Below are 24,349 nucleotides of genomic sequence, written 5' to 3' on the forward strand. Positions count from 1 at the left end.
GGGTCCTTTTAGAATGTTTTAATAAAATACATGCTTGTCTGTGCGTTTCTCCTGTGCTTTAAATATTGCCTGTGCGTATTTTACAAGTTTAATTCATTAAAAAATGAATTTTATAATCGACAAAACTTATTTTGACATCATCCACTCTCATCCTTCTTTTATATCAACATGCGTATACTCTTATCCTTTTTTTTTTTATGTATTCCCTTGGAACCTGGACAGGACATGTATGTCACACAATGTGAAACATGGACAATCAAATGTATACACCTTTTTTGTAAAAGAAGTGTTGCATGAAAAGCATCCCACACACAAGTCATGTCTAAGTTGATTTATAAATTAATAGAATTTGATTGAAATAAAAGAATAATAAATAAATAAAAAGAGGGAATGTCTTTAAGTGAAATGTTGATTTATTCACATCATGTTTTAAGAAAAAAAAAACTCATGGTGGTCACACCTATTCACATCAAGCTTGAATGCTTTCTGAAATTAACTTTGACTATTCTTGGCTTTTTAAAAGTCTCTTTATGGAAGCTGAATTAAACTCCCCTCCTTTCAATTTTGTCAGAAGACGTATTTTATCATCTGATTATGCTGTCCAAAGAATATAGTATTTGCTGATAAACCTTTTTTATTATTCATCGGTCTTTAGAGTAATACAATACATGACTTTATAAGCACAAAATGATATCAAAAAGTGCTATAGAACATCACCACCATTCACTTTATATGACTTCATCTGCTAGAATAAAGAATTTGTATTTTCATTGTCTATCCAATTTGCCTTTTCATCAAACTGTAATTGACAACTTTACTTTTACCAGAGAACCATTCAATCTCTCTTTACTGTCTACAGTCCCAAATAATCCATTCAAAAGTATGTCAATAGCTAAACAACGAGCAACAATACAGTGAGGTTACACATGGAAATGATTTTGCTATACAAAAAGGAGAGCAGACAGGACTATTCTCTGATGAACGTAATGCTTTCTTTTAAACGCAATAAACGTCTTTGTGGTTTAAAAAAAGATATTTCTAAATAAAGAGAACAAAAAACCTTCTTTTCTCATAAATACTCTAATGAGAGCAATACAACCACTAACATCCGATGAAGCCCTTTTTGATTCTTTGCTTTACTTTATTAAACATCGTTCAAGATTCTTTTGCTTATTGTATCTATAATACTTCCAAATTCGTTTCTTTAAGTGCCTTTCAATTCCCTGGTAATTCTGGTGCAAATGAATTTGGGTAAGGTCACTGATTCATATCCTATTAACCTAATCAATTTCTATCAGTCGATTTTCAAGACATGAATTGGCTCCTGGAGATAAAGCGTGTTGTCCTTATACCACTTATGACTGTGTCAAGACTGGAAATAAAGATGATCCTGTCAAGTTCCTCGTAAGTCGCTCTGAATTTTATTCATTCATACTTTTGAACTCAACATGAAAATAGATGTATTTTGATTTTCACAGGATAAAATACAAGCCATTCACTATAACTGTACCTGGTGGTGGATGGATTAATATTAGTGGTGATGATGGTAATACTAACTATGAAGTCTTTTTTGCTAATGGTAATCGTTATGAACCTGAATTTTACGTTTATCCTTAAACGTAAAGCTCTTAATTTCCTCGACACCCTTTCTTTCCCTTTCATTCATTATCTCTCCTCTTTCTTTGTTTCTTTAAAATCTCACAAGTAGAATTAATAAAATTCATTTCATTCTTATTATTAGCTAATAAATGCGAGTTAATAAAAAGATGCTTGCCAACAAACAAAAAAAAAGGGGGGGGGGAGAAGGACGTGAAAAACAATGAAAAGCTTCATCTCTACTCGAGTACACTGTATTGTGGAATTCATTTACAAAGCAAAGATGAGGATAATCAAGTCTTTGTTCAAATAGTATTGATATTCATAAAAGGATTATCTTTATAAATAACTATCGATTGTAATCTATTCTATTTTGTTATTGTTATCAGTCAGTCAAAGCAACATGAACTATAGATTTATTTATTTCACTTTGTTTCTCATTTTACAAGAAATCTCTGCTTATTGTGTTTACAATACATCTCAACATACCGCATTTCGCGTCACTCAACTCTTTGGTAATTCTAGTGCCACCATCTATTCGTAAGCCTATCTTCATTCGCACATGAGCATGCTTATTCATCTTTACCTTTCACTAGCCTTTTCGAGCGAGATAGTTTGGCTCCTGGTGATAAAGGCTGCTGTCCTTATACTACAGATGACTGTCTTAACACTCAAAATAGAGATGATCTAATTCGGCTTTCGGTAAAATCCATCCTTTTTTTTTCATTTGGCACTAGTTGACATACTCACTGATATTATAGTTTTACATTGGTCCTATCGATGGAAAAACCACACAGCATACGTTCACTCTACCTGGAGGAGGATGGATTAACATGAACGGTGATGAAAGTCAGCCAAAATATGAAGCATTTTATTCTGATGGTCGTCCTTATGAGCCTCATTATTATACATGTATTCTATAGACTTTCTTAATAAAATCAACCTTTCTCTATTCGTCAACCGTCAGATCTTTTCCCCCCAAAAAAAAGGGGGCACCTTTCTGGTGTTACCTTATCAGCATTGTTCACGTGTCTTCTATTCACCCTCTTGTCCTCTCGTAAGCCTTTCTTTCTTTTTTACATTTTCCTTTTTCTTTCCCAAGATGCATAGACTCAACAGGCTAAACAGCCAACTCTATCCTACGTTATATAATGGGTTCTTGATACATAAAACACAATTTTCAGGTACAAAACTTAAATTCAACTAAAGTTGGCAGCTTATTCTTTTAAAAAGGAAACCTGGCTCCAAGGTATTACCATGCAAAAGGAAGCTCGACTGAAAAGAATCAAACAAGCTATGATTCTATTTTGCCTTCTGTCATGGATAGTATTCGTTGTTATTGGCAGCTTGATAGCGTAAGAAGAGGTTGGGGATATCAGTTTGAGTTTACATGCTTCCTTTTTTTTTTGTCTATTTTAGAGTGGGAGATACAATTTACTTTGCTCCTTGATCGATTCTGTCAGTAAAGTACTATACAAAGTGAAAAAGAAGTAGCATTTATTTATAAACGCCATGTATTAGTGAAAGAAGGAGTTGATGTCAAGGCAAACCATAGTCATCTGGTTCGTTCTATTTGCTCTCTTTCAGAACCAGTAAAGGCATTGGCTGATATGCGGTTACACTTGCAAGTATGTTGGATGATATATCAACAATAGATGGAATATATGTGCATATGCTTAAAATCAATCTAGTCCCAATTGAATAGGGTAGAAAAAGAAAGGAATAATACATGTATTCAACTTGATAGGATCATTTCAGAGCAGTTGGGGGAATTACTTGGACAGGACAATCTTCAGATGAAGAGGATATCTTGGGAAGATGACTCGTTTGAGATTATAGAAAAGGTTTTTTTTGTGGTACAAGAGGCAAAATAACTAAAACATCTCAACAGATTTGCTTACATGAAGCTGTACATCCAATCAAAGACCACAAAGATATTAAAAGGTGATGTATAAAGTATGAGCAAAGACACATCTATTAAATTTAGAATTTGGCTTCTTTATCATTTACACATCAGACGCTTAGGACCAGATCGTCGTATTTACGGTCTTTTTGTCGATAGCTTACCACATGAGCCACTGGTCTTTATTCATATCGCTCTTTTACCCTCTATGCCAAATAGTATTCATTCTATTTTGGATGCAGAATCCGCAATCAACTTGCCTGAGAATTTTCATTGTGCCATTTGCTATACAATCACAACTCAAACCGCATTTGGAAATATCAATTTAGGGCGTCATCTCATCACAAGTGCCATCGAGTCCTTACAGCAAGAATATCCACAGCTAAAGACCTTTGCAACCCTTAGTCCTATACCAGGATTTAGAAAGTGGGTCCTGAATCAACTAGCAAATAACCATATTGATCTACCTAAAGGAATCATTGATTGGGATCAGGTAATAAAAAAATGGATTGAAGCACACGTAACTGACACGAGTGAAAAGAGACAGGAAGAGTATAAAGAGACATTGATGGATTTATGCTCAAAATATATTCTATCAGTGAAAGATAACCAAAAGAGACATGTAATAGACCCAGTGGGTAAATGTCTCTTTATAAAAGTCACCTTTTTCACTCAGCATGTTTTCTTTATAGCCAACTTTCATTTCAGCAATGGAGCCATACCTAATCAAATTCACTGGATGGCAAACACTTCTGATAGAGGATCAAATGAATCCTATTGTATGATGATCAACTATGTTTATGAGCCACATAAAATAAATGAAAGAGGCAAAGCATACAGAAATCAAGGGGTTGGTATAAAACATATTTTATTAGAACCAATAGTAACGAATAAGAATAACGAGTAAAATAAAGGTAGCGATAGCCACAGGGGGTCCATATTTTCGATAAAGAGCTTGTAAATTCAAATGTCTTGCTTTGTCTTTAAACATCTTTGCGCTATCCTTTAATTCGCCTGATATTGTGCTCATACGATCCAAACTATCTCCACGCCATAATAAATCTTCCATGTTTTTAGTCATGATACGTGTCACGTCTTGTAAATCTTCATTCAGTTTGGATAAATTGCTTTGCGTTCTTGTATCTTGATATATTCTTTTTGTCTTTTGCATAAAAGTGTCTTTTAAATAATATAAATACATCGTTTTACTTTCTCTTCTTTTTCATATTCTTACCAAACTTTACAAATGCGTAAGGTCTAAGGCCAGCTTTATCTACTTCATTACCATAGCTCATATTGAATTCCTTGGCTAATTCTTCTAAATAGCTAAAGGCAAGTTTACGAGGATAAGACTGGTCACAGATACAAAGATAGCATACACTTCCTTCAATAATATAACTATTTTTTGTTTGGTCATTAAAGAGACTTTTTCTCTGTAAAAGCAAACGACTTACTGGAAAGCATATCTTCCTGATTCAATCGAACATCTCGGTTCAGAGTTCGTATTAAGACGCTTAAATATAGCTTTGGCTTGAGATTTATATTCGGCCAACTCTGTTTCAACCTTTTTTATAGTGTATGTATTAGGTTTATATGTTCACAAGTATCACACTCTTCTTCTTTTCTCTCCCTTTTACCTGCTCATCATCCATACTAGCAGCCAACGGAAGGCCATCCATTATTCTCGCAATAATTGTAGTTTTTACCATTTTGTTATGCGGAGAGGAAAAAAAAAAAAGAAGGCGAAAATGACTAAATAAATAAATACAAAAAAAGGGTATCACTGTGACGTGGCACCCTAATAACCTTTATATCAACTGCACTTGTCATAGTCTATTCATGTTCCTTTTTTTTTTTTTAAAAAAAATAGTTTGTTCTCTTTTGTAAATGTCTTTGTGAACAGAGACTCTTACTTTTACGTCTGCTTATTAATTCCAGATTGACGTGATAGTTACTCATTCTTATTCTAACTTATTTCCTTTCTTTGTCTAAAAGCTAGGCTTATTATTAGCTATAAAAAGAAAGAAATCTTGGTTAGAGCTGATCTCTGTGAATAGTGATGCTTTGATTTTTTTTTTTGTTCAACTTTAAAAAGTATCCAATAAAAAAGTTGAGATTTGCAGGACAAAGAAGGAGTCACAAGCCTCTCTTTTTTTTTTTTTTTTTTTTTTTTACTTTTTCTTTTTTTTTTTAACTTTTATTTTTTGTAAAATGGGAAAAGCTTCAGCAAAAGCCAATCGTTCTCAACGCCATGATCCTCTTCATGTTCAGCTTGCTGATCTTCCCGAGCAAGCTTTTACAAAGAAAGCACCTCGTCAAAAATTCGTTGATCGTAACAATCGATCCGAAGAAGCCGATCCGGTAAAAGCTTAAAAATGATGTTTTTATAATGTTTGCTTACAATTATATGCATATAGGAATACCTGGATTCTAAATTATCTAAAAAAATTTTGAAAATTGCAAGAGAACAACAAGAGCAAATTGACCATGAGGGAAACGAGGAAGAAGAAGAAGAAGAAGAGTAAAGTATATACTATACCAATCATTTTTATCTCACTCATATTTTCTTTAAATAGAGTATCAAAAGGAACATTTGGCTTAGGGTTTCCCGAGGATGAAGAAGAGATTGATGAGATTGAAGAATATCCTGAATATGAAGAAATTGAAGTAGATGAAGCAGACGCTGATATTTTGAGTAAATTTTTCCCTAGCGCACCTAGAGAAAAGAAGTCATTGGCAGATATCATTATGGAGAAAATCAATGAAAAGAATGCTGCTGAAGGTTTGCCTGCCATTGGTATGTACAGACAAAGGAAAGAGAAAGAAAAACTTTTAATTTTTTTACAATCATATAGAGGAAGAAGAACAATTAACGCCTTCTATGAATCCAAAGGTTGTCGAAGTCTATACAAAGTAAGAATTATATCAGTGCGTAAAGAAGAAATGATTTATACTATTTAATAGAGTGGGTCAATTGTTAAGCCGTTACAAGTCTGGTAAATTACCCAAAGCATTCAAGATCATTCCTTCCTTGAACAACTGGGAAGAGATTTTATACATCACCCAACCCGAAACCTGGACACCACATGCTACTTATGAAGCTACTCGTATGTTTGTCTCCAACTTAAAGGTCAAACCCGTTCAACGATTTTTAAACCTTATTTTACTGGACCGTGTACGTGAAGATATTGCTGAAAACAAGAAGTTGAGCTATCATCTTTACTTGGCATTAAAGAAGGGGTTATATCGTCCTGCTGCTTTCTTTAAGGGTATCTTGTTTCCACTTTGTGAGTCTGGTAACTGTACACTAAAGGAAGCTTCCATCTTGGGTAGTGTACTTGCCAAGGTCTCTATCCCCGTCCTCCACTCTTCTGCTGCCTTGCTGCGTTTGGCCGAGATGGATTACACTGGCCCTAACTCACTTTTTATACGTGTCTTGCTTGACAAGAAATATGCTTTACCTTACAAGGTGGTAGATGCTCTTGTGATGCACTATGCTCGATTTACAAATGATCCACGCGAAATGCCTGTACTTTGGCATCAATCTTTGCTGGTCTTTGTTCAGCGCTATAAACAAGATTTAGTGGCAGAACAAAAAGACTTGTTGCTTGAAGTACTCCGAAAGAAACATCATCCTGGTATTTCACCTGAAGCAAGACGTGAAATTGTTCATTCAGAAGCAAGAGATGAAATGATGATGGACAAAGAAGAAGATATTATGATGATGGATTAAAAAAATATTGTATAGAATTCCCCCCCTCTTTCCTATTACTCTACTGCTATTACTACCTTCCTCCCTTTATACAAATTTTCTTTTTATTGTGTATTAAACAGTGAGCTTTTTTTTTTGTTTATTTTATGACGGAGGAGATTGAATGACTTGTGGAGGAGATGCAGGTGTTTGTTGTTGTGGCGATGGACTGCTTGCAGCCAATCGTTTACCTTTCAGCATATTCTTTAAAGCTCTCAGGGCAAACACGGTTAAACCAATGCCCGCCCAGTCTTCATCATGTAAATCCCGTAAGTCACCTACGGTCATAATATCTTGATTTTGTAATTTCTTTGCCCATTCTTGTGCTTTGTCTGCCCCCCGATGTGATGCCAAAGCACAGTCTGTGACAAATACACTGATGTCTGTATCATCCGAATACTCTAAAATTGATTGTTAATATCCTTATACATAATTTTTTATAATTTCTTGACCATCCAAAATATGATTCACCAATTTCTCTCGTTCTCGTTCATCCAAGGATTGTGATACTGCTGTAGATGGGCTATTGATCGATAAGCTATTCATAATCTCATTAGGTGGTTTATTATCGACCTCTGCTATTGCTGGCAATTTCAATTCTTCTAGTTCTTTTAGAGTACGTAATGCCTCTCTATACTTATTTTCGGCTGCTAAAACACGGCTCTCGTAGGTTTCATATTTTTGTTCTATCTCCAACACTCTTTCGTTTGCCTGATTCAACTCTGCTCTTGTTCGTTCCAGTTCGTTTCGGATATCACTCTCTCTTCGCCAAACCGATCTTCTGACTTGTTCCGCCTGCTCTGACTCGGATGGCTTGTCAATGTCTCTCAAGATACGATTGATCTCTTTTGTGATATGTTGTTGATATCTCTCTGGCAAGACTTGTTCCTCAATCATCTCCCGCACTACTTCTTCCGCTGTATCTGTCTCTACATTAAAATCAAATTTCACAGAGAGTTTGTCCATGCCTTTGAATACGACCTGAAGCGTCAAATGAACATTATCTGGATCGGCTGCAAGCAAAACAACATCAGGTTCAACAGCCAGGAAAGAATGCTCTAAAATCTCTTGGGCTGACATTCTTTCATCTTCATTACTCAAACAATTCTCAATCACACTAAGAACTTCTGGATTTACTACTTTGGAAAGACAAGCAGGTTTGACTCCCTATGCAAACAGAAGAATTAGAATCAGGTTTCTCTCGTTCCCAAATGTAAAATACTTTACAGCAGACACTTTTTTATAAATCTGTGCTGCATTTTTACATTCACCATAAGGATACTCACCTGTTGCCATCTCTAAAAGACACATACCAAAAGCATATATATCTACTTTTTCACTATAACCCTGTTCTTCGTACATTTCAGGTGCCATAAATTCAGGCGTACCAATCAATGTATACTTTTTACCCAACTTCATCTCTGCTGTTCCCATGTCCCCAATCTTGACCTCACCATGAGCACCGTTAATAAAGATGTTGTCACATTTAATATCTCTATGAATGATGGGTGGATTGTGACCGTGGAGATAAGCCAACCCTTTCAAGATTTGACGAGACCAGCGCTTGATGATCTTTAAGTTAGGTAAAGGAACCAGTTTTCGAATGTATTCTCGCAATGTACCGGATGTCATGAGCTCAGTAACGAATACAAACTCATTATCTCCATACCAGGCATCATGAAATGCAATAATATTAGGGTGTCGAACTGATTTGAGAATCTGAATTTCATGTTCGAGATCCTTATTGTTTGGGTTCGACATAGCTTGCATTGTATTCCAAGCAACCTCATAGCCTTCATCACGGTCAATAGCTTTATAAACAACTTTGTATGCACCTTTGCCGAGCAGAGTATTTAAACGCACATAACGCTCATTAGGTGAAACTTCTACTACTTTCTCGGAATCACGAGATGATGACTGGTCGATGATTTCGTGAGGTGGATGTATGCCATAAGGGTTGTCTATTCTAAAAGAAGTACGAGTGGGATAGTCATTTGGTATCACTTCATTGTTTTGAAGTGGTGCATAATAATTTGAATATTCTATTGGTTCGTTTGTATTATCTGGACTAAATTTGACATGTAAGCTGTTTATCGTATTGCTCGTTTCTTGTTCTGCTGACATGGCCGTCTTTTTTGTATTAGAATTAGAGAAGTGGGTTAGGGAGGGTGGAAGTTAATATCACTGAAACTACAGCTCTTTTTTTCTTTTTTTTTTTTCGTTCACAAAATTTTATAAAAAAAAAAGAAAACCCTAAAATGTGCCTCGATATAATTTACAACTCCGTATTCTCATCATGACATAATCATTCACGCCCATTTACTAAGAAAAAGCATATTGGGAAGGCATTCTTTTTTTTTGATATTAGGATTCGTTTCCATCAAGTATGATAGAAAACTTAATATTGCTTCTTCTTTTAACCTATTCGGCACTTTTTGTTTTATGACATGTAAAAAAAATACTTTAAATTACATATCTTATTCATGCATAAAGCATTAAATGCTGTCAAAATGAGACGTCTCAAGCCATACTATTTTTCATTAATTATTGGTAAATTGAATTGAAATATTTAGAAAATAAGAGGTAAAAAACAATTGGGCAAGAAAAGAGATCCAAATGGAAATCAATGAAAATACCCAAATGGATATAAAATCAGGATAGATACAGTTTTGGCTGAGTTGTTTAGTGTACTTACATGAGAGCGAGAGTCATTAATGTATGTATAGATATGAAATAATAAAATAGAAAAAATAAGTAAAAATTCAAAAACTATTATTATGTTTATCTTACAGCTAATACATCCAAACGTTGATCAGCGATAACCAGACAAGAGAAGCTACTGATTTCTGGGGCAACGTGCTCGACGTTGGCCTTGCAGGCCATCATCATGCTCTCTGGGTCTTCTTGATTGTTGAAGAACGCCACATCTGAGCCTTTTAGGAACTCAGTTATTCTCACGAAGCAAATGAACAATATGCAACATCTTGGGGTAGACAGCTAAGTCACGATTCCAGTTGCGAAAGTGTTCCCTACTGTTATTAACCACAGATACTCGGCAGTTTTAATTTGCACATCTTATATGCTGTGTCTAATAAATTGAGAAGGGGCTTGTCTTCTATAGGGACGAGGATTCGGTGTCAATCAAGATTTCTACAGGGCCAATTCTTCACAGTGTGAACAGAATTTACTTGTTCGAAATTCATAAATCGGGAGAACGCAGAAGCCAACCTTCTGAAGGAGTCTTCGAAAAATTACCCCACAAATGGGTTTATAAAGCCTAAATTTTAGAGAAGACCGGTTTCCTATCACAAAGGTAGCATCATCATTAAATTTGCAACTTAAGTTGGCAATCAAGGAATAGTCAGCAAGCTCATTCCTGAAATAAGACGGTAGTCGAAGCTTTCGGTGAATCGACTGGACAGTAGCATGGCTAGTTGGTGTGTTCGCATAACGAACCTGAAGAACAGTAGTATGCTCGGAGTGACTCCTAAAAAGCAACATAGTCTTTCAACTACCAAAGCTTCGGAATGAACTAGGCCAAGTTCAGTTTGAGCAACATTGTCAAGCTTGACTTTCTGCCTTCCAAAAGGCCTTCGAAGGGCCTCATTCCAGGCAAACTACTTCCTGGCGATTCTCTCAGGATATTCAGCTACAATGCTTGTCTATTGAAACATGGTCGTCAGATGTGGACGAGCTACTGGGACATCGTACCAAAAAAAAAAAAAAAAAAAAAAAAAAAAAAAAAAAAAAAAAAAAAAAAAAAAAAACCGGTTACTTTTTTCAAACCTAAGTTTGGTTATTTTCAAAATTACCATATTTTTTTTTTTTTTTTGAAATCTGTTTAGTCGTATATTGAGATCAGAGAGTGCTAAGTCATGCGTTTGCTGTATTTCTAATAATTTGGGCCCTGCTATTTTTCACTTTGTATGTGGCTTCTCCTTGTTAAAATAAACAAAACAAGCAGAGAAACCATCTATCTTTATCTAAATCCTTTTAGAAAAAAGGCCTTACAGTCAGATTTAAATAAACGTTCTATTGAAATATCTCATTGTACATAGTCTATTGATTTCTTTAATTTAAGATATTGACACAGTAGAGTGTAAGTAGTATCTCCTCCTGTTTTTTGCTTCCCAAACTCCTTGCATATTTACCATTTACATCAATGCTTGATTCACGATTTACTAGTAGCAAATCAATTTTTCGCCTCATTTAACAAAATATACCACATTCCAATTTGCAAACTTTTGCAAATAAAAGATCAATAGAGCAGATTTCAAATTCAATTTTTGCAAACATAAATGCTATTGTTTTGTTATTTTAATTTATTTACAAGAAAATGTAGAGAATGGAAGGGTATACGTACACAAGTCTACTGTTTGAGTTCGATGCACCGTGTTAATTTTAAAAATAAATAATGCACTTTTCACAGGGATATATCTTCACTATGCGTGGGTGTCAAAGAACAATGCTTGTATGCTATTAAGCTCTTGATTGCTTGCGGGCTGGTTCTATAATATCTTCACCTCTTCGTTTCCCGTACGAATGATGCGCTGCTCCTTCATCAGTACTCCCAGTTGGTCTTCCTAAACTTATTGGGATACTATAGTTTTATATTCAAATAAGCATATTAAATACAATTAGCTGTTTGATATATGTTTTTACCCTGAGTGGTCTGTCACTGTATATAATAGATTATCATCACTTTCGTCAGAAGATGAAGATGGGATACTAACATAAATAAACCCATTTTAGCTTTGATATACGAAATAGATAATAAAGAAGAGAATACTTACCGTTCTTCATCCAAATCATTATTATCAATAAGTAGGTTGTTTTGGCTTGGCCTAATGCTAAAGAGCACAAAGCAGTTAAATGCCATGTTTCATACTTTGTTGCAAACTTTTTTTCATTTTTACAAACCTTTCGAATTCACTATCTGAATCATCATCTGAATCCAAGACAATCACATTACGAGAGCTTGAAGATTCACTATACTTTAAGTAATTGGTAGGGTTGAATGTCTTGCTTTTGTTTTTGTCTTTATTTTTCAATTTTTCCACTTTCTTTAATAATCCTGTAACCTTTTCTGATAGCTCTTCTTCTTTAGACTTGGCTTTTTCAGCTTTTTTTAATGCAACGTCTCTTTGACTATAAATATTTGTAAGAAAGGTAACAAAAATCACAGCAAAAGTAACTTACTTGGCTAACTGTACACATTTTGATTTTAAACCGCCTAAAGCAACAATTAGATCAGGACGAGGTAGACGAGAAAGTGCAGCTAAATAAGCTTGTGTTGTAGGCTGCGACAAATAGTCATCAATATCAGCCACTCTATATAAAACACATTTTTTATTAAAAAGGGCTATATATGATATTCTTGTGTATTTACCTTTTCAATTGCTTTAGGTACCTTACTGTAGAAACATACTTCTGCTCAGTAGCGCGGGTTTTATCAAATTCCTCCTGAATTTGATTCAACATGTGCGTTTTTCTATCAATATCCTGTTTTTGCTTGTCCAAACTACTTTGCAATTCTCTATTTTTTGTTTCTAATTCTTCAATTTTAAGTTTATCCTCAACGGAAGAAAAAGCCTCCATTTCAACATTGTCGTCAACTGAGAAAAACAATGGCCCAAGAAGGGATCTTTTGGTAGCAGGCCTCTTACACAAAGGGCAATTTGTGCGATGGCCTTGATTAGCATCATTTGTTAACCAGGCTTCAATGCTATAAAACATTTAATAATTTATTTTCTCTTCTCTGTAGCAATTCCTTTACCATGTTTTGTGAAATATATGTCCACAAGGGAGGGCAACAGAAACATTAGAGTTCAAGTCTGAAATACAAATAGTGCATACGTAAGTCATTTGAAGAAGGCTTCAATATAATGTAGAATATTCAAAAAAAAAAAAAAAAAAAAAAAAAAAAAGCTGTGCAAAAGAGACAAATAGGTTGTGACTTTTGGTGACTATAATAGGAAATTAAAAGCAGATGTTGTGGTTCCTCTTTTTCAACTGGTTATTTATTACAGACAAATTAGCAAAGGCTCAAAGCTGAATGCTTATTATGAAGAAGCCGTAATTGCGTACAGCTACAGATATAATAATTTAGTATAAAAAAAAAAGTGTGTCCTGTTAGGTTCATACCTTCCCAACCTTTTAATAAATAAAAGCACGAACTCAAAGATAAAATTTAAGCAAGTATGTTTAACATGCTACTGTTAGAGTATAGTGTTTCAATAAAACCCAAGCTTCTCTGGCACTTCTTATAGAAAACATACTGTTGTTCATTTATTGAAGCATAATAATCCAAAAATAACAACTACCCTTTTGTATATAATTATAAATTCATAAGAATTAAACTAAGAATAAGCAGATTACTTCATTAACAAAATGGATTGCGTTCCTCAATAACTTTGATAGATATAGCTTTTACGGCTTGAGCGAGCGTTCCTTTGATAACTCAAATGCAATTTTTTTGGGCATCATTACTGTAAAAACAAGCGCACTAAACAAAAGAAAAAGGTAGTTTTAGAACGATTTAAGACTCCATGACTGCACTACTTATTACTAGTTAGAGCAAACTATCAATTGAATAGTGTGCAAACGTATGAAAAAGGCTGCACATAAAAGTATACTATAAGACTATACAATAACAATTTTTATCAAATATGAAGGTGGTGTATGAGCAATGTGCATGTCGTTAACTTTATTTATAGAAAAAGGCTTATAAATAGCCAAGCTCGAATACTTTTGTACAGTTCTTTACACCATTCTTTAATCTAATCCAACGACCCAACTTTAACTCTTGGCCTACACCTACTACAAGCAAGGTACGCTTTGAAGCAAATGCAGTCTTAATTTGGATGCTATTCACAACACCTTCAACAGGGATTTGTGCAATTTGACTAAAGCTCTTGTTATCTCCTGCCAGCTTCCAAACACGAACAAACCCATCCCATGAGCCAGAAAAGAATAAGTCTGAATATCTTAAACACGCCACAGCTGTGATCCAGTAGGGTTGATTGTGTTCTCCTTGTGATTCCAACTGCGTCGTATTCAATCCGTGAGCCAGAGATTTAGTAAATAGTGGTTTTTTACGATTGATTTCCCACAGCGAAAGTACACTAAGCAAGTATATAAAAATGGAGGTTGATTAGAACAATAGAACTATGTATTTACAGGGTTTTCATGCAAATTACCCACTATCCCCACCCGTGATAAACATGCTTTCATCGATTTGTGTTATACAGTCAATTGAGCCTTCCACAAACAAATTTCCTGATCTATTCTCGTCCTTTGTGGTAATTCCACCTCTGAATACAAGTTGAGATTCTTCAACAATTTTCCATAATCTTGCTGTTTTATCACGACCACCAGTTGATACACAACGTTCACGGCCAAGGGTATCAATATCTGTAATTTGGTCTTGGTGGCCAAATAATGTCTCTATATATGCTCGTTCATCAACATTCCACAGTTTTATTGTGCGATCATAAGATGCTGAATATAACTGATTTGATCCTTTACGGAATGCTAGACCCTAAAAGGATAATAAGCTGTTAAATATCAAACATCTATGATTCTGATTAGATTCACTTACAGATATAGCGTCTCTATGCTGTGTAAATTTAACAATATGTTTGTTTTCCTTCACTGACCAAATATTAATGATTTTATCTTTGCCGCCACTTGCTAAATATTGTCCATCATGACTTATCGCGAGGCATAACACATTATCAGTGTGTCCTGTATAATTTTTTACACCCTTTCTTCCACCAAGAAATGTGTGTAATTTTTTAAAGGTTTTGGCGTCCCCTGTGTAAAACTTGTTGAGTATGTTGTTTGTCTGACTGAAAAAAAAGCATAACTCTACATACATTTAACAATAGATCCATCTTTTGAAGCAGAATAAAATATAGATCCATTTTCAGTTAATGCTACTGCTGTTACTGCAAGTTGATGTCCTCTACATCTTTGTGTTTTTAAATATTCACACTTAAAGTTATACTATATAATAAAAGCAATATATTATATAAATTAAAGAATAATTATAAATAGTATAGAGATGTCACTTACTTTATCAGCAACTCTTAAATGTAGCCTTCCTTCAGCTTCGTCCTACGTTGTTAATGATTAGCTTACATGCTTACTACACTCAAAGTGCTCAAGAAAAGACATACATCGTCCTTTTTTAAGCGTTCAGAAATTATATCTCTATCAAGATCTGCAGCATCAAATCCATCAATTTCTTCTATATTTTTATATCAGCATATGCATTTTCGCTGTTCTTCTTTCATAAAAATCATACCTTCCGCGTTTTTCTCTATAGAATCTAGGTACGCTTTTGCAAGACGTACACGCTTCTCAGCGGCAGTTTCTTCAATTTCTTCGTCAGAGGATTCTACTGAGCTCTCTGAAGATGCATTAGTATTGAAATGATCAGCATCGTCCGAATCGCCTTCGATATCACTATCTTGATTATTTTGTGTATTTTTTGGGCGCTCTGGTTGTTTCTTTTGGACAGATCTGTTGTTGTTACGTTTTCGTTTGCGCGTAGAGGCGAAAAAAGGATCTATAGCCATTGATTGCGTTTAATAAAAAATGAAGTCTGCTCTTTTTAATTTAATAAAAATGACAGCAGGAAGTCGACGCCACAGAATAAATCGTCACATAAGAGCTGTTTCACTCATGTGCTGTGATTACAGCTCTAAAGAAAAAATCGTCGTGATTAACAAGTTTGCAATTCATGACAAATACTCTCTGATTATCTGAAAAATTTGTATTCATGCGCTTGTAAATTTTAGATTATTTTTATTTTTACTATCTTTAGTAAATGAATTCTTTGTCAACTGATCCGCTTCCAAGAAAAGCAACCAATGTTACGAATGTTTTTAAATTGTCATACAGTAGGAAGCTAAGGAATAGATCTAAAATTAAAAACAGGTAAAAACACAATATACTAATAGAGTATATGAAGTGTCAGTCTCAGTCATCAAGACATAAACAACATAAGAATAAAAGTGCTTATCTCCGAAAAGTATAGCAATCATCGATTGCAGCCTAGTTCTGCTTCCTTTTCAGAAGAGAACGGCAGTGGTTTTGTTGACAGTGTGGAAGCGACTGTTGTTTAGAAAAGCTTAATAAAGCCAGGAGTATGACCATGTCCGTAAATGAAAGAGCAGATAGTGGAAGAAGAGGACCAGAGAGCGAGACAATAGAGTTTTTTTTTTTTTTTTTTTTTTTTTTTTTTTTTTTTTTTTTTTTTTTTTTTTTTTTTGACGCATGTTGTTTTTAAACTAAAAGGAAAAAAACAATGAATAAACAAAGCAAGTCTTCCATTCACTTTTTTTAAATGTCTTTTTTTTTCTTTCTTGGAACACCACGCATACCTCTGCTTCATCCAACTTTTTATCTTATCAAGTCAATTATGATGCGAGGATTGATTGTTCTTTAACATTTGCTTGAAGCAACTTATACAAAAAGAAGATAAGGTGTAAATGTAACTATCTCATTAAATTTCAAAACTATGCCTACCTCTTCTATATGCTTAGCAAAGAAGCAAAGAGATGCCCCTTTTTTTTGTAGCTTTCTAGAAGGAACCTGATATAAGATTTACCTTCTCAGGGTTTGAGCATTTATCACACTTTTTTTTTTAGTTTGATGTTGAAAGACAAAAAAAGCTTTATGTAGTGTACCTCATATCTCTTTCTATTCTTTAATATGACATTAGTATTTTTCTTTCTCAGCTCTTTCTCAGTTTCAACGTTAACATCGTTGATGCTGTTGGCACAAAATGAAGTTTTAGATTTTACTTGTATAGATAGATCATAATTTATTTTCCCAAAGAAAAACAGAACAAAGTAAAATGATACGGACTAGTAAAATTCGGCTATATCATGATTAGTGTGATAGATTAAAAGACTATTGTAAAAGAGGATGGCAAGATATTTCTAATCAACTCTCCCTTAGTCTCTTGTATCGATATATCGCCATTTGTATTCATTAAAAATACGTGATTACACAGGAGAAGGATCGTGTTAAACACCTTAAAGTCATAATTGCAGACGTAGTCAAAAGCATCAACATTGGCATTTTTGAGAACATTGCTGAAATGACCTTTAATCTCCGGTTCCAAATCCTTTCTTATAATTTGGTTCATATGAGCTGCAAAGGTTCTATTGGGTTCTAGATTTCGCTGGGAAGCAGAAGTCTCTTTCGGATGAGAAGGCGTAGCAGGAATAGAGAATTCAGGCGTAGCAAGATCAGAGAGCTCAGACGAAGCAGACTTAGGGAGATTGTGGACAGTAGATTGACCTTGGACTTGACTTAGTGTAATATTAAACATTTCATTGACATGATCAACCCAGTACTGATAACCTTTTTTTTTTTTTTTTTTTTTTTGCTTGGAATTTCTCTTAATGTACTTTTCGATAGTACCAAAAGGATAATCATGGCTTTTTTCAGCTTCAGGAACCACTCTTCGTTCTAGTCTTTTAGCCGTCAATAATGTGCTTTTAAGAGCTTCTACATTTTCATTTTTTCCCAAGACATCCGTTACTTTTCGAACTAGCCTTTTTTGAAGTTGTTCTTTTAATGCATTAAATAGTAAACTATCATCTTCCTGTTTTCTTTCTTTTCGTGCTCTTGAAGTGCTTGGTCTTGGTTCGTCATCACCACCATCTGGCTGCTTTTTTGTAAAATTCTCCCTGAAAGAAGGTGCTATGTTTTTTGGAGCCTCTTCAAGACTATACTTGAACCTCTGAGCTTTCTTCTTGAAACGAGGCATTCTAAAAAACATGTTTCAGTTTGGTTTTTTTTTTTTTTTTTTTTTTTTTTTTTTTTTTTTTAAGAGCATATATATCAGGATTGAGAAGCTTTCAAAATGGCATACAAGTTACAAAACATTTGGATATGGAAATGCCTGGTAGCGTTTAGAGTATAGTAAAACAAGAAGAAAAAAAAGGGGGGGGAGGGAAGCTGAATAATAAGAAATACTTGTAAAAGATAGAGTCAAAAGGGAGTTTCTGATCAGAAACACAACACGGGAAAAATTGATAGAGATAGTAAACTGATAAAGCAAATGAGTCAGATTCTAGATATTTTACAACTAAAAATAGTCTTGTGTGTGTGTGTGTGTTTTTTTTTTAAATTATAAAGGATAATATATTTAAAAAATAAAAGACAGTAGATAAAAATAATATAAAGGGTCAGTATATTGTTATGGATAATGCACCTATTCACAGGCCAAAAGTAATCAAAGCATTAATCGAAGAACGAGGACATAAGCGCATATATTTACCACCATGTTCTCCTTTCTTGAATCCAATTGAGGAATTTTGGTCAAAAGCAAAAGCTGGTGTTCTTCTAACACCATTGAGGGCAGATGATCGTCTCACAGATCGTATATGTGAATCGGCTGGAAAAATAACAAAAAAAGATCGTGAAGGATGGATTAAGCATTCAATGTCTTTTTTCCGGAAGTGTTTGAATGAGGAAAGAAATCTTTAAAATGGTTAGTTATTAATCATTAGGAGTTCAGCTTTCAATAGACGTACTTGAATTCATTATAAATGAATAAGGAAAAACAAATTTATTTTTATAGTATATATAGGAGTGTCAACAGATTAATATTTAATCATGTTCAGATGAACCAAATGGCCCCAAATCCGTCATACCTTTCTTATGGTCATTTTCGGTCAATTTGATGATGCTGGGATTGATAATTTCTGATAATGATTTTGGAGTTTCTCCAGAATTATATCTATTCTTCTTTATATTGCTTTTATGAGAGACTTGGATCTTCTTAATAATATCCAAGGTTTCCTCTAATTTGCACTAGAAATAGGTATACAAATTTGTAAGGGCTTTTTGTTTTCAAATTGTTATATAATGTATATACCTTGAAAGTCCAGTAATAGTTTATTGCATCTTGTTGATACATTTCTTTATCTTCGAACTTTGGTTCAATGTTGAGCACACCTTCTCTCCAGAAATGAAACACTTCGTCTTGGTAAGAAAAAGACCAAAGTTTGATTTTGTTGTCTATCAAGTAATAAAATGGTTAGATAATACTAGAGCTATAATGGAATATATATTACCTGCTGCATGAACGAAATATATCTTTAATTGTTCAAAGACATCAACTGATGCATATTTGTACTGATCAGCAATTGTCTTAAGCATCGCAAGACAGCCATAATTTGCTTTATGATGATCAAAGTGTATCTTTCTGGTTTCTTGATTCAAATATTTACCAGAGGCTTCTACTAGGCAAATTTCAATATCATGGGCTTCTTGAAGTCGCACCACACCGTCTGCTTTATAAATAAATCGGTGATCTACAAATGATCCCTTTCTTTTTAGCTGCTTGGTCATGGATACAAGCTCTTCTTCACCGTCAAAGAATCCTACTTTTGCCCAATTAAACTTGCTATGATCAATTGCATTGCAAATAGTTTTTAAGTTTGGTTTAACAAGGTAACTATTGAAAATGGTTTCACTGTGATTCAAAGGCACTTTAATCTTATACAACTTCAATCTAAACAAAAGGATTCACTAAAATCAGATATGCATATATATTAAATTAAAACAAGAGGTTACTTATGATGCTGTAAAGAATTCTTTCAAAAAAGAAACTGTAATACAATGATAGCATCTTCGGTGTTGGGTGCATCTGCGATATCCTTCTTGTATTCTTGTAAACAGCCCTATTAAACGAGTAAATCAAAATGTACATAAACTAAAAAAAAAAATGGATATTTACACCATCAATTGGTCAATATATGGACGCACTTCTTGGTTGATTGAATATGCTTGTTGAGCGTCCTTTTTTTTTCTGTACTCATTATAGATGTCTGCTAGGTAATATGGACGCCTAGAAATGTTGTCACCACCGCAGATGATTCCATGTCTAGCAGGGCTACAAAAAATAAAAATGTCAATATGTTTTAATTTTTTTTGGAGGCTGTTTATTAAGGTTTACCTGTACTTGCGGATAGACCCATCAGTTTCTGTCTTGAGCAAGATCGTCTTCCATCAAGATTTGAAAAAGTCCTATTATAATTTTAAATATCTGTATTTGTTTAAAGAAGTGTATAAAATTACTTGTAGTTAGATCGGATGTGATAAACATTTGTTCAACGTCCTCGTCGCTATAATCAGGACCATTGGGATCGTCCTCGGATTCATCTACTTCAATGACCAAAGTGGGGGTTTCGAGTGTGACTTCCTGTTTGGATTGATAAGATTTTCGATCTTTCTTCTTGTTTACGTGCAAAGGGGAAATTCGGCGTGGGCATTGTGAGTTTGCGTTCAAGTGTAAAACAATTTTATGCTGACTTTGAAAACTATTTACCCACTATGAAGTTGGCTCAATATCAAATTGCAATGTCTGAAATTTATGCAGTTTTAATCTAAAATGAGACGATTTAATAACATAAATTAAATACTTTAAAAGGTACAAGAGACCAACGCCAATTTTTTTTTGAGACAAGTGAACAAAATAAATTAGACAATGCAGGTTCTTTTTGTAGACACATGTTCAAAAAAATGTTGACGAGTAACCCTTATATTGTTGTTCAAAGACTTACACTATATCTGGGATTAATGTAGCGGTAACTACAAAGGATTATTTGATCTTTTTGTCGGTTGACTAGTGCTAGCTGATGATGATGACATATACTTTCTTTTAGGGCCGGTGGAGGGAGGTTTTTTCGATTTGCAGAAACGCTCTGGCCTATCACCATTTGCACGCAGGCTAAAAAGGATACGTCTAAAGTTTAATGTAGCGGCTATATCACGATTCCAAAGACGACGAAGAGGAACTTTATCAGTAGCTTCTATTGTGCTCGTCACAGCCTTTAAACATTGTTGGTTTTTGTACCTGAAAAGAAATTATGAAAGCTTTTATTTTTTTTTCTTTTACTTGCATATAAAAATCACTTACCTTAAAAGGCCATGACGATCTGCAATAGGATAATTTTCTCTTTGATATGGTCTAGGGTCCTGTACTTTTTTAAAAGTTTCAAGTTCACCATTCTGGCAAGAAGGACACAGACTAGAAGTCCGGAACTCGTCAAGGAGGTACACCTGGAAGCCTTCTTTGGCTAGCATTCTTCTCATTCCGACGCCTTTAATGGGTTCATGATACTTTACATTTCCTGCCGACCAGTTACCAACTATTAAGATAGTATCATTCTCAAACCTCTCTCTAAGGTTCTTGGTTAGCCGTTTGACTGCTTGTTGCTGATTGATGAAACTTGAGAGCTTCATTTGTCTAAAGGGTAAAAAACCACCGGCACCCTGATCTTCTGCTGCAGGGCGATCTTCATTTAAGTAGTACGCTTTCATGACTGGGATGACTTTGGCTCTTTCTTGAGGATACTTGACAAACTTGTCTTTGTTGACAGTTGAAGATTTGAAATGCGACAGGGAAAACTCGGCTGCAATCACTTCGTCTCTCTTCAAGTTGTTCCTGAGCTTCCTGAATTTTCTGGATTTAGTTTCCATTGCTTTTTGGTTACTTGTATATCGGTAAGCCATTTTATTTTCAACAGTACTTTTTTCATGCATTCAACAAAGCAAGTCTCGACAGCCAAGATCAATTAATACACCTTTGCCAGCACCAGCCAACAAATCTTCTTTTCCCAACTTCTCAATATACTGGAATTCGTCTGTTTCAATAGACTTTGGCTTTCCGCCACTGCTGCCACTTTTCTTCTTCGTATCGTAGTTTTGCTTTAATACCGACACACCTATGCCATCGGTGTATACCGTACCTCTAAACTTCATGACCTTTTTTTCTCCTTGTGGTTTCATCTCCTTTGATGTAACATCAAGAACGGCTCCCCATACTACTTCTTTATCCAAGTGGCTGATGATGGAATTCTTCAAGATTTGAGTACTTAAAATATACGTATCAATCATCATGTACAATGGTATGAAGCCCTTTCTTAATGGAAAGCAATTGAATGATTTGTTTTGAAGTACTTCGCACATGCTTGATAGTCTATAGTGCTCTTTTATGTGTTTGATAGGGTTAGCTTTACAGTCGTAATAGATCGTGCCTTTCGCAAATCGATAATCCGTCGAATACGAGTCAAAAAGATTACGGATTTTATCTAAATCATTTGAGGATAAAAACTTTTTAAGCATATCTTCAATGTTCCTTGACGATATAGTCAGCTTTACCTTGCTTATCTGCTCTGCTATTGTCTTCATAGTTGCCGCAATCTCTTTCTCTGTTCCCCCGTTTTTCTTCATCTCGATTTTCAGCTCCTTGATTCTTTTGTTCTTCTTTAAGAGCAAGTTAAGAAACATTTGAACTTTGTTTCCAAATTGAACCTTGACCCCATTCAGATAAGCAGTGACGGTCTTTATCACTTCATAAGAGGCTATCTGATTAGCATACTTCATATTAACTGGCTCGTACGAACAGCACTGAAAGTACTGATGTCGATAGTTGAGTACTAGCCCTATGTAAGTTCTTGATTTTGTCAAAGCTTTCTGCTTGTCTGGCTTGTAGTTATTGAGGAGTGACAAAAAGACTTCATTAAAAAAAGTCAACATTAATGAAATTCTCCAAGGAAAACGCAGGGCTGTTTTCCAGTTCATGAATAAAAATGTACTTCAAAAAGGAGAATGCATGTGATACAAAGGTATGAATACTAGCTACAAGCGTCTTGAGTAGCGGAATATGTTATGGCTTCCACCCAATACCAGCGATTGAACTTTTAACTGTTATGATCTCTAGAGGCGGTTCCATAAAGAAAAAGAAAAGAAAAAGATAAATTGACAGCATTTTTTATTAATGTTGCCATTTGTGCTATCATTGTCTTTTGACAACATATTGTCTCTGATAGAGTGGAGTTATAACAATGAAGCAATTCTACGTATAACCTTATACTATATGATATGATGAATAATGATCAAATAGTCCAGTGCTTTATAACATAATGCCTTGATGATTGAATTATAAACTCTATTCCTCTTAGACATTAAGAAGCAAGTGTTTATACTGTTGCCATTTCAGATGCGACACTACAAAGCTAATGATATATGTGCATACAGCCAGTTGCTCAATTACATTGCACTCCACATTAAAAGGTGGAGAATGACAGTATGATAAAAAAAAAACACCTACAAAAGGAATATGCATTGTCTAGTTTGTTTTGTTCACTTGTCTCAAAAAAATTTGGCGTTCATCTCTTTACCTTTTAAAGTGTTTAATTTATTTTATTAAATCGTCTCATTTTAGATTAAAACACTGTACTACGGACATTGAATTCATCATGTCCTCTTACCTTCAAATCATTCAACGATTACAAAATGAACTCGCAATCGCTAATGCCAAGATGCACCAGTTGCAACAGGAAAACGCTTCTTTGCGGAAGCAAATATCCTCTGAACTTACACCAACTACAAACTCCAGTCTTCCTTCTGAATCTACTCCCCCTTCCTCCAAACGTCCACGCTCGCCCAACAATGATGCTGCTCCTCCCACAACCAAGGTATCTAAGCTTCCGAATCCCAAACCCAAACACAGTTTAGCTGCCATTGCTCGGCAGTTTTCCTCTCCTACTGCTCCTTCCAGCTTCACGTTTATTCGCGTTCCCATTCGCCGTTGCCTCCCCATCCATCAACTCGGTGCTAACCTTCTTGAGTTGCACATTAACACACACCGCATTCTGGAAATTCAATATTCAGATCGAAATGTGGTCAGCTTCCTTATCCATACCGGTTTCGAACCTGAGCTCCGTCTTCAGCTGTACAAACACAAATCACTATTCGTGACGACTTTGACCCTCTGAGACCCACCATCATTCGTGATTCTACGCTTCTCAATGAATCCATTGAGAGAAAAACTAAACTTGCTCGACATGTGTTCCTCCAACGACTTGGTTCTGTTTTCTGCCGTCTCAAGGCTCCTCTCTACAACGCTGTCACTAACTACTTTCTCCAATCTGGGCTCATAGACCTCAATTTCTTGGAGTCTTTTGAGCTCGCTCCCCCTTATAGCCATCACAATCCTCTCCTAGACAAGATCTAGAGCTCTTTTCTACCTCTTCCATTCCCTTTCCTTTTTCCTTTTTGACTATCAA

General features: G+C 34.9%; 12 protein-coding genes across 12 annotated transcripts; 5 read left to right on the forward strand and 7 right to left on the reverse strand.

Moving 5' to 3' along the window:
- Positions 1-1,111: 1,111 nt before the first annotated feature.
- Positions 1,112-1,617, forward strand: RO3G_12435 (uncharacterized protein; the record flags this gene model as incomplete). The annotated part of the gene is made up of 3 exons (XM_067667019.1): positions 1,112-1,251; positions 1,299-1,404; positions 1,459-1,617. 3 exons carry the CDS (start codon positions 1,112-1,114, stop codon positions 1,615-1,617), a joined length of 405 nt encoding a protein of 134 aa, XP_067523120.1.
- A 382-nt stretch (positions 1,618-1,999) lies between these two features.
- RO3G_12436 (uncharacterized protein) lies at positions 2,000-2,519 on the forward strand (the record flags this gene model as incomplete). The annotated part of the gene is made up of 3 exons (XM_067667020.1): positions 2,000-2,136; positions 2,193-2,298; positions 2,358-2,519. 3 exons carry the CDS (start codon positions 2,000-2,002, stop codon positions 2,517-2,519), a joined length of 405 nt encoding a protein of 134 aa, XP_067523121.1.
- Positions 2,520-4,370: 1,851 nt separating this feature from the next.
- Positions 4,371-5,208, reverse strand: RO3G_12437 (uncharacterized protein; the record flags this gene model as incomplete). The annotated part of the gene is made up of 4 exons (XM_067667021.1): positions 4,371-4,678; positions 4,734-4,897; positions 4,954-5,063; positions 5,137-5,208. 4 exons carry the CDS (start codon positions 5,206-5,208, stop codon positions 4,371-4,373), a joined length of 654 nt encoding a protein of 217 aa, XP_067523122.1.
- A 502-nt stretch (positions 5,209-5,710) lies between these two features.
- On the forward strand, positions 5,711-7,232 carry RO3G_12438 (uncharacterized protein; the record flags this gene model as incomplete). The annotated part of the gene is made up of 5 exons (XM_067667022.1): positions 5,711-5,860; positions 5,917-6,020; positions 6,076-6,296; positions 6,355-6,412; positions 6,464-7,232. The coding sequence occupies 5 exons, from the start codon at positions 5,711-5,713 to the stop codon at positions 7,230-7,232; spliced, it is 1,302 nt and encodes a 433-aa protein (XP_067523123.1).
- A 441-nt stretch (positions 7,233-7,673) lies between these two features.
- RO3G_12439 (uncharacterized protein) lies at positions 7,674-9,374 on the reverse strand (the record flags this gene model as incomplete). Its single annotated transcript, XM_067667023.1, has 2 exons — positions 7,674-8,417; positions 8,478-9,374. 2 exons carry the CDS (start codon positions 9,372-9,374, stop codon positions 7,674-7,676), a joined length of 1,641 nt encoding a protein of 546 aa, XP_067523124.1.
- A 2,355-nt stretch (positions 9,375-11,729) lies between these two features.
- On the reverse strand, positions 11,730-13,115 carry RO3G_12440 (uncharacterized protein; the record flags this gene model as incomplete). Its single annotated transcript, XM_067667024.1, has 6 exons — positions 11,730-11,850; positions 12,044-12,100; positions 12,171-12,398; positions 12,450-12,581; positions 12,640-12,975; positions 13,027-13,115. 6 exons carry the CDS (start codon positions 13,113-13,115, stop codon positions 11,730-11,732), a joined length of 963 nt encoding a protein of 320 aa, XP_067523125.1.
- Positions 13,116-13,974: 859 nt separating this feature from the next.
- RO3G_12441 (uncharacterized protein) lies at positions 13,975-15,832 on the reverse strand (the record flags this gene model as incomplete). The annotated part of the gene is made up of 7 exons (XM_067667025.1): positions 13,975-14,374; positions 14,450-14,790; positions 14,851-15,065; positions 15,128-15,257; positions 15,327-15,368; positions 15,431-15,501; positions 15,559-15,832. The coding sequence occupies 7 exons, from the start codon at positions 15,830-15,832 to the stop codon at positions 13,975-13,977; spliced, it is 1,473 nt and encodes a 490-aa protein (XP_067523126.1).
- A 251-nt stretch (positions 15,833-16,083) lies between these two features.
- On the forward strand, positions 16,084-16,381 carry RO3G_12442 (uncharacterized protein; the record flags this gene model as incomplete). Its single annotated transcript, XM_067667026.1, has 2 exons — positions 16,084-16,193; positions 16,294-16,381. The coding sequence occupies 2 exons, from the start codon at positions 16,084-16,086 to the stop codon at positions 16,379-16,381; spliced, it is 198 nt and encodes a 65-aa protein (XP_067523127.1).
- Positions 16,382-17,125: 744 nt separating this feature from the next.
- On the reverse strand, positions 17,126-18,036 carry RO3G_12443 (uncharacterized protein; the record flags this gene model as incomplete). Its single annotated transcript, XM_067667027.1, has 2 exons — positions 17,126-17,139; positions 17,271-18,036. The coding sequence occupies 2 exons, from the start codon at positions 18,034-18,036 to the stop codon at positions 17,126-17,128; spliced, it is 780 nt and encodes a 259-aa protein (XP_067523128.1).
- An 845-nt stretch (positions 18,037-18,881) lies between these two features.
- On the reverse strand, positions 18,882-20,254 carry RO3G_12444 (uncharacterized protein; the record flags this gene model as incomplete). Its single annotated transcript, XM_067667028.1, has 6 exons — positions 18,882-19,085; positions 19,150-19,292; positions 19,349-19,731; positions 19,887-19,957; positions 20,141-20,169; positions 20,233-20,254. 6 exons carry the CDS (start codon positions 20,252-20,254, stop codon positions 18,882-18,884), a joined length of 852 nt encoding a protein of 283 aa, XP_067523129.1.
- Positions 20,255-20,867: 613 nt separating this feature from the next.
- On the reverse strand, positions 20,868-21,791 carry RO3G_12445 (uncharacterized protein; the record flags this gene model as incomplete). Its single annotated transcript, XM_067667029.1, has 2 exons — positions 20,868-21,132; positions 21,196-21,791. The coding sequence occupies 2 exons, from the start codon at positions 21,789-21,791 to the stop codon at positions 20,868-20,870; spliced, it is 861 nt and encodes a 286-aa protein (XP_067523130.1).
- Positions 21,792-23,539: 1,748 nt separating this feature from the next.
- RO3G_12446 (uncharacterized protein) lies at positions 23,540-24,058 on the forward strand (the record flags this gene model as incomplete). Its single annotated transcript, XM_067667030.1, has 1 exon — positions 23,540-24,058. One exon carries the CDS (start codon positions 23,540-23,542, stop codon positions 24,056-24,058), a length of 519 nt encoding a protein of 172 aa, XP_067523131.1.
- Between the last annotated feature and the right edge of the window lie 291 nt (positions 24,059-24,349).

Source organism: Rhizopus delemar, genomic scaffold (assembly GCF_000149305.1).
Source record: "Rhizopus delemar RA 99-880 supercont3.10 genomic scaffold, whole genome shotgun sequence".
Taxonomy (NCBI): domain Eukaryota; kingdom Fungi; phylum Mucoromycota; class Mucoromycetes; order Mucorales; family Rhizopodaceae; genus Rhizopus; species Rhizopus delemar.